The sequence below is a fragment of the Puntigrus tetrazona genome, chromosome 1 (genome assembly GCF_018831695.1).
Source record: "Puntigrus tetrazona isolate hp1 chromosome 1, ASM1883169v1, whole genome shotgun sequence".
NCBI lineage: Eukaryota > Metazoa > Chordata > Actinopteri > Cypriniformes > Cyprinidae > Puntigrus > Puntigrus tetrazona.
The window spans coordinates 12235590-12249839 of NC_056699.1; the positions used below are offsets into that span (position 1 = coordinate 12235590).

Consider the following 14250-nt stretch of genomic DNA (forward strand, 5'->3'; position numbering starts at 1 on the left):
CTGGTCCTAAACTAGGCGATTTTCCCTCAAACTTCAAATAAGCAAAAAACCAGCAAGGCGCAGCCTTCAGATCCAAAGATCAAGCAGCAGAAATGGCTGGCCATCCCCCCTCGCTCCAAACGCGAGGAGCGCTGTACATTACATACGCAGATGCGCTGGGCGAACATTTGCACCAGTCTTTTCTCAGAGTGTTTGATTCTGCTTCCGTCAGTGCTCCTCAAAGTGCAATAAACGTCATCGTTGACTACTCTCAAACAAGAGAAACAGAAAGAAAAGAGAGATGCAGTAGTGTGAGTGTGTACTAGAGACAAAAAAGAAGTAGGTGAATGTTTGTGAATGTTTGTATGTTCACAGAGAGATGAGAGGGTGTGAGAGAGAGGAGAGAGACAGAGAGAGAGAGAGAGAGAGAGAGAGACAGAGAGAGAGAGCTGAGCAGAGACAGAGAGAGACAGACAGAGAGAGAGAGAGACAGAGAGAGAGAGAGCAGTATTCTCCAGGCCATGTCCATGGTGAAGCAGATCAGGATGAAGCCTCAGTCATTGGTTAAATTGCTTCCAGTGTGAGCGCAATCCTCTGCTGTACGTCAGCTTCAGCTCTAGTGTTCAACAACTTCTGAGCTGCTCAGAGAGGCTTATCAATGACAGTCACACCTGAAAAATGCCCAAATATTAGCTTGGCTGATACATCATAAAAATGAAACAGCAGGTCATATGTGGCACAAATTCCCAGTACACTATGCAACCACTAGATAGAGCTCTTTCCACTCTATGCTCTCTTTTTTTGGTTGTGAAAATATATACCACAAAAAGTAATGGTTTGGTCCAAATATAGCCTCTTTCTCTCACCTGCGTAGCTGCGTCCTGTGCTCATGCAGGTGGGCAGCAGAGTCCATTTATCAGTGTTTGGATTGTAGAACTCCACTGAAGCCAGGTTGCATGAGCCATCATCTCCACCAATCACATATAGCAGATTATTTACCGCACACACACCTGAAACAGAAAAATCACGACTGAACCATCACAGCTAGAATTTTGTGTATGTGTGTGTCAGCTAACAGAGTGACACACTGTACCGTTGCTCAGACAAGATCTGGAGCATCTCACCTGCGTTTCTTGGCACATATTCATATCAGCCACCTGTTTCCATGTGTTAGTGGCAGGGTCGTAAACCTCACAGCTCTTTCTAACATAAGGGGCGTGTGACCTCCTACTGCATACAGGAGACCCTTTAACACACCGACACCTGTCCAACACAAACATTTGTGGTTTACACAGACATATGTTGCCAGCATATGTGAAGGTATTGTGTGTGTGTGTGTGTGTGTGTGTGTGTGTGTGTGTGTGTTACCTGCACCACTACAGCGGGTTCCCATCTCTGCTGTGTAAGACCATTCATTGGTGTTTGGGTTGTGAGGCCTCAACTGTACTCAAACACTGGCCGGGTTGCTCCATCATAGCCTCCGACTGCATAAAGCAGCCCTGGAAAAACAGAGTTTAAAATAGGTTTTAAATCAGCTGAAATAAGACAAAAATGTCTGAAAAAAATTGCACTGCACAAAAATGTAAAATACAGAAATATGCATTTCAAAAAAAAAGAATAAGATAACTTCATCCAAAAGCAAAAAATTGGAATGCTAAAAAGTATTGGGTAATATTTCATCATCAATCCCATATTAAAATGTTTTAATTACAATTGTGTTTTAAATATTAACAAATGTACACCTCAGTGTTATCAATGTTAAAAAGAGCTGCACTATATAATATTTTTGTGGAAACTGCAATACGTTTAGTCTTCTTTTTAAAACTTCAGAACTCATCAGTCTATCAAATGCCAAACAAAAGCAGAACAGCCATGCCAGTATATATATATGGATATATATATATATATATATATATATATATATATATATATATTGACAGAAGTCGACTGGCTTCTTAGCAGTCACTAACCTCCAACAACGCCAACTCCAACACTGCTCGTCGTCGCGTGTTCATGGGACTCACGTGGAACCACTCATTGGCCTTAGCGTTGTATGCCTCTACAGTAGCTAAACCTGCAAACCAACATCATCTTGAAGCAAAACTTTTTTTTTGAAAAGTTTCCGAATCCATTCAGCCGATCTCTTTTTCTGGAGGTTGCACGTTTAGCGCAGCTTAGCATAGATCATTGAATCTGATCAGACCGTTAGCATCGTTAGAAATGTTTCTATTTAAAACTTGACTCTTCTATAGTTATATTGTGTAAAGTTGCATTTTCTAGGCTGATATGGCTAGGAACTATACTCTCATTCTGCCTTAATAATCAAGGAACTGCCGTACCACGGCTGCAGTAGGTGCAATGATATTACGCAACGTCTTTCACAAATGCCTCCATAGTTGCAAGGCACGCTCCTTGTGCAAACAGTACATTACATTTTTTATCAGTATCCTCATAATAATGAGAATTGTTGTGTAACAGCTATGCACTTTTCCACATAAACATTATGCAAGATTATGCAAAATCAATTAACATATTACCTGTGCTGCCGTCAAACCCTCCAACAGCATAAAGCAAGCCGTTGAGGACAGAGGAGCCTAGAGTTGACCTCCGGTCCTGCATGCTACTGACGCAACACCACTCGTCTTTTACGGGGTCATATGCATCCACCGTCCTCACTCGTAACGACCCGTTAAAACCCCCAACAGCATACACAACACCACCCATGTACACCACACCTACACATACATAAAAAAAGAAAAAGTCAAGCATCCAGTATTAAAAATCTAATATTTCAATTGTAAGTAATTAATGACAGAACTTTCTGTTTTGGGGTGAACTTACTTAAAGTTCACTTTTACCTCAACTTGCCATATTTATAATATTTATTTTATATATAATATTTATGTTGGGGTGAAGCAACCCTTTAATGGCATGTTATTGGAAAGTGTGACCAACTAATCTCTTAACTTGACCATAAACTTTTACCTGTTAGTGTATGTTGTCACCAAATGTTATGTTATGGGAAAAAAGTCTGTTGGGGTACATATTCCACTTGAGCCACTTTTGTGATGTGTTGATGATAAAGGTGAATTTAAGCGTGCAATTTCACTAAATCTGATTTTCTTCACCAAGCGTAAATTAAACAGCTGAATATTTTCAGGAGCAGGCACATAACAAAAATCCATCACTATTTCAGTAGTGGTTCTCACATGCAGAGCTGCTGAACGTGAGAGCAGGGTTTAGTGAGTCCTTGTCAATGACACGAGCATGCAGCTCACCTGCTCGACATCGCCTGGAGGGTAATTCTGCCACTTGGAACCATCTCTCCTCCTCAAAATCATAGCACTCCACACTGCGGATGGCTTTAGGGGCCTGTCCCCACCACCACCATCACCTTTAACACATGAAAAAGGATTTATTTACTGTAATATAATAATAAAAATAAAAATATGTATGCACTTACCTATGCAATTTTAGTATTATTTAATGCTATTATATTTTAAAAAAAATTATTTCATAAAGTTTTCATGTTAATTACACCTTGCGTGCACAAACACACAGACTCCAATAAACCCTCTAAGACGCTGCTTCTCAAATTTTTTGTTAAAGTGGTTTAAAACATGTTCTAAGTTATTACAAAAATTATCTTTGTATTCATGCTTTTACTATAATATTTTTGCCCTTTTGGGAGCTGTGTAATTACATGCTATTAAAATGTTCTTAATGTTTTGAATTTGTTTTTAAAAAGTATTTATTTACTTTAATATAATAAAAATAAAAATATATATTAATAACAATATACATATTAAGATCTAATGTAAAGTTCATAAACTGTATGCACTTTTTGCAGAGCTATGCAATTTTAATATTATTTAAAGGTAATATATTTTAAATTAGGTTTTTTTTCAGTTTTCATGTTAATTGCACCTTGCACGCGCACACACACACACACACACACACACACACACACACACACACACACACACACACACACACACCAATAAAACCCCTCTAGGACACTGCTTCTCAAACTAATTAATTTTTTTGTTAATGTTGTTTAAAACGTTCCAAGTTATTAAAAAAATTCTTTGTATTCATGCGTTTACTATATTTTTGCCCTTTTGGGGAGCTCCGTAATTACATGCCATTAAAATATTCTTAATGTTTAGAATTTATTTTTATTATTATTTTAATAATTTCAGTCTTCTTTTATATTCATTTTAATTAAAGTGACCTATACTACACCCAAGAAAAGAGTCTGCATCAAAACCTTAGATTAGAACATTGATTATCAACCTCAACATATTAACATTTACATGGCTTTTCAAGGTTTTCCAGACTAGGTTATAAAACTTGATTCCTCAAAGTAAAGAAACTGTTGTTGAAGAGGTAAATAAAATAAAATAAAATAAAATAAAAAAAATATATATACATATATATATATATATATATATATATATATATATATATATATATATATATATATATATATATATATATATATATATATATATATATACATATATATATATACATATATATATATACATATATATATACACATATATATAAAATTTCATTTGCTTGGTTTAATAAAAACCATTATGACTAAAATGTCCACAAATCACATCTTGGCATGGACTTGAGATTTGCAGCCATTAAGCGAAGATCTTCAGATATATGACATGAGTTTAGATCCAGCTTCACAGCTAACGAAAACGTCAAAAAATAATCCAATAATAATTAAGAGTGTCCAGACAAACCTTTGGGTAGCTGATGGGTGTTCTCACTCTGGTGCGGATGGTCTTCATCAAGGTGCGCTGCTCGGCCGGCAGCAGGTGGTACTTCATGGCTTCAATTAGGTAGTCTTTACAGGCGCTGCTGTTCTTCACTAACGTTTCCTCCTCCACCCTCTACACACACACAAAATTCAATTACCATTAGAAAATCAAAGCAAATCAAAGCAAAGCTCACTAATGCATTACTCAATCACGCATGCATACCTGTACGAGGTATTCTCTGGAAAGAAGAGGCAAGCGAACATGTTCCATCAGATGAGCCATGTGTTCCTGACGCACATCTTTGTCATGCGTGACCCAAGCTATGACCGCCTCAAACACCTATAAACACCCAGGAAACCTGTTATACCTGCGATTCACCAGCATGAAGTACAGCTGTAAAACATTTCACAAAACATTTTGAGATATGATAACTGCAATCACAGAAATGTATAGGTATGCCATCTTGGAACAGTCATAATTCACATTAAAAATCTATGAGTTTCAAGATGCAAAAACATTGTGCAGCAACTGGTTGTAAAAACTAAATATGCATTATTAACCCAATACTAAAATACTCTTTAAATGTTCTGTTTGTCTTGTATGTGTAGTTTAACAAAACCGATTTTTTTAAAGTCTACTCAAGATATAGATATTTATTACATGCATATAACTATAGCTGCAGTGTAGATGCAACTTATTTTTGAGTGTTCACGGAGATCCTGATAGGGTAGACGGCTTATGCATAGTGAGCCACAGACACAGCGTCTAAAAGGCCTTTTATCTATACATATCTACAACTGCCATAACATACATAGAAAGTCAAAAATGCATGTAACTGCATCACATTAGTAGTAGTGTAGTGTGAACACCAATATGTGATGGACATCAAAGCACACGCCCACTCATTCCATTTTACTGACAATAAACTGATAGTAAAGAAAGTAAAAATAACTTTTAAAATCTTGTTTAAAGTATTTCACAATTTCTTTGGAAACAATTTTTTTTTATCCGTTTTGTACGTTTGGTTGATTTTACCATAACAATATAATGATTATAAAATATGTAATGTGAAACAACTATAATTAAGTAAAATTTAATAACATATTTTCATCATATTACTATAGGATTTTTTTTATTTAGTGCTTAGTTTGATTTTTATGCAAGTTAAGGGATTTTGCCATTTTAATTTCTGTTTTTAAACATTTACTAATTCATTGTATTATTTCAAACAAAGCTGCCACAATGCAAGTTGTGTAATATTATATTTGTATTTTATTTTAATTTAGCTTTATTGTTTTATTAAATAGTTTAATGATTACGGTAGTTTGTGATCATAACACTTTTGAGGAGTTGAATCACATGAACTAATCTTGATTAATCTTAAATTAATCTTGTCTTGTGATAACAAGGTAATTTATCAAGAGACTTACTGACCTTGAAATATAGTCATTAGATTTTGCAGGGCTCTTCTGTACGATATTATCTCTTATTATACACTTCTTTTGTTCTGAAATAAGTATTTTGTCAAAATTGAGATGCATGTAGTTAAACGCGTTCTCAAAATCTGAACAAAAATGATCACAGGAGATGTTTCTGAGATGCATGTCGATACCAGGTTTAAATAGCACACCAGATATGGATGTTAATAACAGGTGGAACAAGCCAGACGTAGAACTGAAATGAATTAATAAACACAAAAATATGATATCTTTAGAAGCTGGTGTTGCCATGGCAAAAAAACAGCATGGTGCCCACGCCTTGCATCTTCCAACTTCCAACTGTTTCTATGACGACCAACAAACTCAGCAGCAGCTACAGCTATTCCCATAGTATTATTGTACCGGCAGTATGTTACCATGGCAACAGAGCTGAAAAAATGTCCGCATGATAAAATCACCTGTGTGCTGCTATAGTTACAGCAATACAAGCCTCTCATGAAAAGCGACGCTACCTTTTCTTCTGATGGAATGGTGAGTTTGTCGCTCGCTATGAGACTGCACACTTGCTCCATGCCCAGATTGAGAAACTCTTCACTCTGCACGACCTCTGAGAAGTGTTGCTCTGTGAGTGTCGATGAGAGTGGGAGAGAGATTGAGGCTGTCAAACAGAGTTACTGACACATCCAATAAGGAACGTAGCTGTTATGACTACTGTGCACGCGTGCATTTCTCAGTTCTTTCTTTTATCGATGGACACACACCTGCGTACGTGTTGGCGAGGTTGAGCAGCTCCGTGCAGGCGTGCAAATCAGCGAAGGCGCGGATACCGAGGCAGTTGGTTGGGTGAAGCTGAGTTATGAGAAACTCGCAGCAGGCCTTTTTAACTTCCTGTAACTGCAGCAGACCAGCGGCCGGCAAAAGCACCTGAATAAAAACACTTTATTTTAGGCTCTCTTAAATAGTTGCTTACTACATACATATCTCCAGTGTCAATATCACAAAAAAAAAAACTTATATTAATAACCAAATTTAAAACAATTAAACCTTCAGAGACTAAATAGAATAAGAAATTAATTACTAGCAACAGAACAAAATATACAGTTATACGGTTGCATACGTACTGAAAATAAATGAAACGTATAAAAACACTTCATATTCGTCACTCATCGTAAATTAAACATATATTTCTTACTATTAAAGTTACAAAAGTGATTTAGTCGGGAGCAGTGAGAAATTTTCTCTTTTGTGGTTTGATTTACATAGATGATAGACAGCAGACTAGTGTAAGTGTAAGAGCTGCCTTGATCCAAAATACTGTTACACGCGTTTTCTTTCTCAGCTGTTTGCTGTCATTTAAAATCCTAGACCTAAATTACTGTGTTTACGAGGATACTTGCAAAGATGGGCATTTTGCCACACAAGTGTGCATTTAACAGTTAAAGCAGTAAAATAACTTTTTATGTACGCACATCTTTCTGACAGAGTTCAGTCTCAGACAGTGTGTGCGTATCTAGTGCTTCATCTAGTGCTGTCAAACGATTAGTCGCGATTAACCACATCCAAAACAAAACTTTTTGTTTATAGTATATGCACTGTGTATATGTATAATGTATACATAACTACACGTCTATGCATGTACGCATTTCTGAAAAATATATTAAGTTTATATAATTAAATATATTTATACGTGATGTGAATGATATGGATATTTGCATGTAAATAACAGCAAATATATTCAAAATATATACTGCATGGGTGCGTATTTATATACACACACAAGAATACTTTTGGATGCGATTAATCACAATTAATCGTATCATGATGGGACTACTTTAAACAGCTTAAAATCGCTAGTTTTTAAACCGCATTGCTTAAAAACGTCCAGACATTGAGTTTTCGTGTCCACATAGCACAGCAGCGTCATGCGAGCGTGTAACCGCGATACAGACGATAGCTCAAACGTCTACCGGTTCATCGTGTATATCTCCCACCCCTAACTGGACATGTGAAATAAATGTCTTTGGGTTGTGGCTCAATGTTTTTTAAGGATCCCACGCAACTAAATTTTGCACGTCAAAAGTAAGCCAAGTTGCATTTCATCCGGCTGTTTTTTTAATCCAAGATAGTGTCCTGTATTTATGTCCCTTAACCCTGACACAATTTACACTTTTTCACCTTAATGCGCACACAAACTAAACTGACAGCATTAATGACGGCCCTAGAAGGTTAGGCTTACCATTAGGGTCATTCTTATTGCTAAGCTTTGCAGCAAAATTTGGATTTGACTTCCTTAAAAATCCGGCCTCATTTTAACGCTCTCCGTCTAGTCAACTGTGCAGACACAGACACATAAGCTACTGACACCCACCCACACAACACACACACACGCATGCATCCTGGATGTGATTTTCTGTCCTCTCAGAGTAATACCAAAGAACACAACATAAAAAGAATACAAATTCAGTCACCTGAGTTTTAAGGTCATATTTTTACAGTGTGCAACACACACACACACACACACACACACACACACACACACACACACACACACACACACACACACACACACACACACACACACACAGTTACCTGCACATTCTCCTCTGTTACTTGGATCTCAGCAGTGTAAACATAGTCGATCAGCATTCCCAGAGTCCAGCCGTCAATCTCTTTGATTCGGACCTTCCTCTGACGACTCTCAGTCATCTCTCCTACAATCACATATATTCACATAATAATAATAATATGTAAAAACAGACAACTGTAGTTTATTATGTTATCATGTTTTTATTGTTAGCCATTTTATTTTTGTTTTTAACCTTTTTAATTCAAAATAACCCAGCTGTAGTTTGATTGAGATCAATTGGAATGAACAATAAAAAAAAAAAAAAAAGATTTCTAAGAAATGTTAAAAACAGTTAAAAACATACAAATACACACACACACACACACACACACACACACACACACACACACACACATATACACACTCACACACGTATATACTGTTGTGAGTGTGTGTGAGTGTGTTCTCACCTGTAAACATAGCGTGGAAGTACGGACACCCCGCCGCTAAGACGACTCGATGAGCAGCTATCTCCACATCCTCCGCAATGATGGTGACATCACATAACACACTTTGACTGCAGACAGGGAAAAGATTTCACGCATGTGAACTGATCAATTCTACACACGTAACGGCCACAAAAGCCTATTTGGACCAAATGTCTAAATGACACTGCATTACACGCTACAAACATAGCAGCATCTGAAAATACAGGAAGACCACAGAACTAACCTCTTTTTTTCTGAGCAATTTTAATGTCAATGTGATTTTTCTTAAATTATGCATCCAACATAAGACATGTATGCGTGTGAGGCTTTATTCCTAGAAAATGACTACATTCCAGTGTCTCTGACAGGATGACCAGCCAGTCAGTTTCCATAATGGGACTTTCCACTGGTTTGCCTCGTGTTTTCATACACAATACTTTTCAGAAATATTTAGCTTGAAAAGTTTGGGGTCAATTTAAAAAAAAAAAAAGAAAGAAATATTGATCAATAGCAACACAATTTAAAACGACTGTTTACCATTTTAACATACTAATTAATCATAAAAATAAATGTAATTTATTCCTGTGACCACAAAGTTTAATTTTTAGCAGCTCGTACTCCAGTGTGACTTTCAGAAATGAGCCTAATGTGCTGTTTTGCTGCTGAAGAGACAGTTCTTGTTATCATTAATACTGAAGGCAATTGCACGGCTTAATATTTTTGTGGAAACTAATACATTTGTTCAATATTTGAAATAAATCTTATGTCACTTTTGATCAACTTTTAACCTTGCTGAATAAAAGTATTCATTTAAAATTGCAAAAATAATAATAATAATAAAAACATTAAAAAATAAAAAGTTAGGTACATTGTAAATAAATGCCATGTGGTGTTTGATATTTTGGTCTTGTATCCAATTTTAAACGGTTGAAACATCGAAATAGTTTCTGTGGCAACTGTATTATTAAAACTCTACATTAACGTCTTAATAACTGCAAAGACTTACTTAAATGTCTTTTTTAGCCGATCAAATGGCGTGTTGAACAGAAAAGCTAACCTCAGTCATCAGTCACTTTCAAAAAAACCCTTTTTAAAAACCCGATAAAAGTGAATACGAGCAGAGTGAGGCTGTCATTCTCCCAACAAATCACATTTTTAAGTTAAATATCCATGTAAGAACAGACATATAAAAAACAATATTTAGTTACTGTTACAAAGAGGCACTGCATGATTTCCCCCAGCATCTCACACACACACACACACACACACACACACACACACACCTGCGGAGCTCATTCATGATCCGGAAAGCCTTCCTCATGTGACGTGGATTGATGGTGACCGCACTCTGTTTCTCACACACATCATCCTTCAGCTCCACAGCTTTATGATGACAAAGCTTAGTGCATCTGAAACAAGCACACACAGTGGTACATCATCTTCATCATCATCATCATCATCATCATCATCACACACCATAAGTGACCATATGGCAGTTGTCAAACCTGACACCGGCTCCTAAACATGTGACATAAAGAGTGTTGGAGGCGTGTGGACAAAGACTGAGAGCTGTCATGTGATCTCATGGCTGAACAGATTTACTCTATATTGACATTACAGTAGTGCGAACACACACACACACACACACACACACACACACACACACACACACACACACACACACACACACACACACACAGCCCTTACAGTGGATGTATCTCCATAGCGCTGGTTCCGTTCACATCAGTCTGCGTTTCTCCATCTCTGGTCGGGCTCTGTCGTTTAAATCCCCGCTGTGTCCCGTCCACCGAACCGAGCCGAGCCGGGCTGGACTGGGTCCTGGTGCGCGGGTCCAGCTCCGCTGATGAATATAAAAGAGAACCGCGGCCTCGCTGTCGGTGTCGGTTTGACTGACGCGACCGGATACCGAGCGGCAGACAGGTCCGTTGTGTGGGTGAGGACAGGACACATCCAGAGACTCAAACGACACAGCTCACACACAAAAACAAGAGTGAAGGAAAGACTGACACGCTCCTTCGGCGACAAACAAAAACACGAGCGGCCCCACAGCGCCCTCTCCTGCTGGAAGACCTCGTGACAGCCCGGCGGTGCGTGGTCATCCTTCAAACAACAAATAACCGTTTTGAACCGAAGCGTATCTTAAAGAGGACATCGTTTTTAATTATACACGGGGTCGATAAGATTTGTGTAATGGCTTTGAAAGAAAGCTAGTATGTTCAGCCAAGCTACACTTAATAATAAAAAAATATTAGGCATTAAAACAGTGTTTAGTGAGTCCTGTAAATTTTAGAAATCCTTGCGATGCCGATTTAATCCTCAAGAAATATTTCTCATTAGTATTCAGTTGTGCTTCATAGCTTTGTAGACTACGGGTTCTGTGACCCTAAGAACAGCTAAATAGAAACATTACAACTTTTTTTGTTAATCTTGCACGCTGGTCAATCTGTTGTTTGGGACTCCCAAAACAAAAATATAATCCTTTCATAACTCATCATAGGAGTACTTTAAAGAATATTGACCCTTATATAATATTGTAATAGCAGTTATTCATTAAAAATTATTTACTTTAATGATATGGTACAATTGTACAAAAAAAAATGGTTAGTGATTTGCACTTTTACTTCGCAAATATTTTCTTCAGTAAGTATTATTTTTATTTATTTTTTAAATATTTTCTTTATAGGTGCATATCTTAAAATCATGACTACAAAAACAAACAAAAAAAATAAATTCTTCAAATTCTCATTATTACTGCACAAAATTAAACATTTTAGCCAATCATCAATTGTAAACTATTTACACAATTTCACAATTATATATTTCAATTACCAGGCATAAAATTTCCCCAATAACTGACAGGAAGCGATTGAAACAGGTGTCCTGAGGCACAATACTTTTCATCAACATAGCACAACATATACTCCATAAAAAAAGCAGAGAAAAATGGACCACATTTGTTAGTCAGTCTGAAAAGATCTTTGCCAATGAGTGTTAGGTGGAGTTACCTGTTTGTCAGAATAATGGAAAAGATCTGCCTTTTTCATCTTTAAAGTGCCCTATGGGTTAGGAAAAGCTTTAAATTTTGGTTTTGGGAGCATCAAACAAGAGTTTGAAATGTATGCACGGTCAAAAAACACTTGTCTTTTTCTTAATATATGCATTTATTATTTTGCTTCATTTGTTTAACAACTGCCAAAGCTTTTAACGCTCCAAAAGCGGCACCCAGTGGCAAAGAATGAATTAGCATTTTCATTCAGACCAACAAGAAAATCAAGCCTGAGTCCCAATGTGCTAAATCTACGTAATAAGTCATTGTCAATAGAATTTAGGGCAGGTAGGGTGGATAGCGTGCACATAGGGCAAGTTTTTCCAGAACAGCCACACAATGAGTAGGCGGGCAATATGCTAATGTTTCACCATTCAGGGTCGACTCTTTCTTCTGAGACGCATTAACTTTACACACGGTGTACTTTCCGATTTAAAACGTCGCAGGATGTTTTCGCTCCCTTTGAGCCGTTTCACACACTGCACAAAAGGTCATTTTCAAAAACCTGTAAAAGGGGCACTTTAAGATACTTTCTACCCAACATTAAAGCATCAAAAGTAACAAAGTTAAAGATGAGACATCGGATTTCATTGCTACAGTGTTTATTTTCCCTCAGTCATTCGTAGCTGAATTGTCCAATAAACAGAATAAGTCTCTGAAATTTTTAACAAAATATAACCAATATTTACAATAGTTGTATTAAAAATACAAAAGTAGTTACAGACTTTGCCAGTTGTCTTTGTAAAAGACGTAGAAATGCATGTGATTCTTATAGATTTGGCTGGGTAGAAACACAAGCGATACATTTGAACTATCACAAACTCATGACATTCTAAGCAAAATATACGGCTGTAACAATTTTACTGACCATATTATGACCACCTACCATCTATGTAACAACGATAATTTATATGTTCTTGACTACAACCTCTTGCTTCTGAAAATCTGTGCAACAAGACGATTTGTGCCATATACTCGGATAGTCGGAAACAATGATACTGACAGATAAAATTAAATAAAAAATACAAAACATAAAATATTTTCAAACAGAAACATTTGGAAAGTTTTGGGGGAACGTGATCAGATGAGAAAATGCACGTTAAAATGGTCATATACTCATGAGTAACAAAAAAAAACACTGATGATCAGCACAGAGAAAATGTCCGAGACTGTTGAGGTTTGTGAGAGGCAGCTGCTCAGTTTTTTTTTTTCTGTCTTCAAGTGTCCGAAGAGAACCGTCTTCCTCTGTGAATGATTTCAGCGCTCCCTCTCACAAGCACATACAGTGTCTTTAACACGTGACATAATAAAGTAACATTGTATATTAAAACATCTAATGAAATAATACTGTTTCTATAGTTTTAACACTGATCTTACGCCATGTGCAACACCTCCCATTAGGGTGCGGTTAAAATGAGACTGCGTGACGTCTTTCTTGTTTTTGTTTTGCAGAACTTATGTTAAAAGTGCCAACAATTTATCTGAAACTGTCCTCTTTCACAGCGATCTCCTCATGAAGGTCAGTAGACAGCCACGAATCCATCTCGACTGTCACAATAATGTCGTCCAACTTTGGGAAAAAGATGCGAAGAGTCTCTGATTAAACGGCAGATATTTGCTCGTTTTCTGTAAAGAAAAGAGACAAAATTAGAGCTTGACTTTAATTTTAAATATTTAAAAGCAAATAAAAAATATATTTTTTTAAATAAAAAATACAAAATAGAAAATATTATAAAAACAAATATGAATATAATGTAAACAAATATGAAAAACATTTTCATTATTTAAAATGAAATTATCTGAGGTGGAGAAATAAAGTACATAAAAACTGAAAAATATATATAAGAGCTTGATACACATACACAAGTCACTTTACATGCATTTTAGCGTTTCATTTGAGCACAACCAGAGTCATCTCATATACACAGAA

At 36.5% G+C, this 14250-nt stretch overlaps 2 protein-coding genes across 7 annotated transcripts in view; both read right to left on the bottom strand.

The window, feature by feature from the left end:
• Positions 1 to 615: 615 nt before the first annotated feature.
• On the bottom strand, positions 616 to 11316 carry klhl2 (kelch-like family member 2). The gene is given in 21 exon segments (XM_043246632.1): positions 616 to 650; positions 846 to 989; positions 1104 to 1115; positions 1118 to 1198; positions 1201 to 1242; positions 1348 to 1411; positions 1413 to 1436; positions 1438 to 1478; positions 1950 to 1977; positions 1980 to 2053; positions 2517 to 2714; positions 3258 to 3358; positions 3360 to 3373; positions 4743 to 4892; positions 4983 to 5099; positions 6712 to 6821; positions 6961 to 7123; positions 8789 to 8910; positions 9236 to 9342; positions 10537 to 10662; positions 10961 to 11316. Coding segments are annotated over 21 exon segments (1764 nt in total). The 5' UTR covers positions 10978 to 11316; the 3' UTR covers positions 616 to 621.
• Positions 11317 to 12905: 1589 nt separating this feature from the next.
• The window catches only part of rapgef2a (Rap guanine nucleotide exchange factor 2a), a 33334-nt gene continuing 31989 nt past the window's right edge, over positions 12906 to 14250 (bottom strand). For all 6 annotated transcript variants that reach the window (XM_043236093.1, XM_043236102.1, XM_043236106.1 and 3 more), the window contains one exon: positions 12906 to 13946. In XM_043236093.1, the coding sequence (XP_043092028.1) occupies positions 13921 to 13946 (26 nt within the window). In that variant the 3' untranslated portion in view covers positions 12906 to 13920. The remainder of the gene's footprint in view (positions 13947 to 14250) is intronic.